Genomic DNA, 1674 nt, shown 5'->3' with positions numbered 1-1674 from the left:
TCATAACAATTTAGTGTTTCTACTTTCCCGATCATCAAAGTTAAAAAATCTTAAAATGCAATCTTTGCAGGTGTTCGCGATGTGGGATGTCATTCACCCTGTTTCAAGAAGTGACTCGGCACATCAGGTCTAAAGCGTGTCAGTACCAGGGCGCTGACCACTCCGCCGCCTCCGTAGTATGGAACTGCAACCAGTGCGCCTTCACCACCGACTCCCAGGCCGAGTGCTTCTTCCATGAGGTCCTACACTCCCCCTCTATTACAAAGGTCGTTAGAGAAGACGGAGAGAAAATTGTCGACAAATATGATTGCCCGCTCTGCCCCAAAACATTCAGCAAGTCATCTCTCCGCGATCATTTGAAGCGGCACACATTCGAGAGACCGTTCGCTTGCGACGTGTGCGGGGCCAACTTCACGCGGCAGAGCAGCCTCACCAACCACTGGAAGCACGAGCATGGCAACAAGACCACAGCAAATGCTCCTGAGCTAGCGGCGACTAAGGATGCAAGTCCCATTTTGCAGAGCGGTCAAGCTACAAAGAAAACTACAAACAAGTAAGTTCTATTTCTATTTGACATTTTTTTAAATGTAAATCATAAAAACCGTAAGAAAGATAATCGTATCACTAGAACAGAATAAAAATGGTTCAATCAATCACTCAAATATCTAATAATATTCCTACGTAAATATCATAGGTACAAATATAGATCGAGTTCGAGCAGGTTGTAACTGCTTTAAAAGTAAATAATGAAATCGCTGATAGTTTGCGTCACAAGACAATTTATCGGCCGCATTCAATCCAATAAAGTTTACACACGCGACCGAATAATTAATGCGGTGCGCTGACGGAAAAATGAGCTATTGTTTCTACATGGAATACATTTTGCTGTTTCAATAACGGTATAAAATGTTTTCAAACTATTCTTTAGCTTGTCTAATGTTCTACTAATCGGGAATCTTATAAGTATAGTTGGATATTAAAGAAGCGCATACTGCTAAATGATAAAAGATGCAACTAAACTTAAGGGCGCATTTAATGACTCATATTTGAGTTTCCACAGAGCGGCCATCATTCCATCAATTCTCTTCCAAATTTAAATTTGAATCAGTGCATCGTGGCGCTCACCTCCACTAAAATAACCTGCGTGTCGCAAAGATGCGACAAGTGCGCGGCGGATGCTTGCATGTCGCTGTCACACAACTCCTCACAAACATCGGGAAACATTCATAATTTGACGCGCGCTTTGATAGTGCGCCGGCGCGACATTTCCCCACCTCAGTGTTGCCATCGCTGACGTTTTTATACCGAACTGTAATAAATTCCCTCCCGGATGCCTCGTATTTCGAGCGTCGGATCAAAATATTAGTGCGTTCGAAAGAGATGGCGACATATGAATTTTATTATACGCACGTGTTGGACGTAATGTGCAGCTTGCAGGTTGATGTGATTTGACGTTGCCAAATTGGTAGTTGTTTATTGTCCGCGAGCCGTGAGCCGAGAGCTGCGAGTAACTCAGGCACGTAGGTATTTATTTGACAGTGAAGCGAAATATTTGTATGCAGGATTATTGCAGTTGAAATATGCATTTATCTGGCGACACTCCATGTTCAATTTACCTCGAACCGTCTTCTTACAAATTTGCACTTAATAAGAGATCAAACACTGACCAAGGAT

General features: G+C 42.8%; 1 protein-coding gene across 1 annotated transcript in view; it reads left to right on the top strand.

Moving 5' to 3' along the window:
• The window catches only part of LOC106108187 (zinc finger protein 135-like), a 3928-nt gene that overhangs the window by 800 nt on the left and 1454 nt on the right, over positions 1-1674 (top strand). Inside the window, exon 2 of the mRNA XM_013289289.1 lies at positions 71-553. Coding sequence (XP_013144743.1) covers positions 71-553 — 483 coding nt within the window. The remainder of the gene's footprint in view (positions 1-70; positions 554-1674) is intronic.

Source organism: Papilio polytes, unplaced genomic scaffold (assembly GCF_000836215.1).
Source record: "Papilio polytes unplaced genomic scaffold, Ppol_1.0 DF821734.1, whole genome shotgun sequence".
Classification (NCBI taxonomy): domain Eukaryota; kingdom Metazoa; phylum Arthropoda; class Insecta; order Lepidoptera; family Papilionidae; genus Papilio; species Papilio polytes.
Note: the sequence above shows the minus strand (reverse complement) of the source record. Positions and strands in the feature narration are given on the sequence as shown.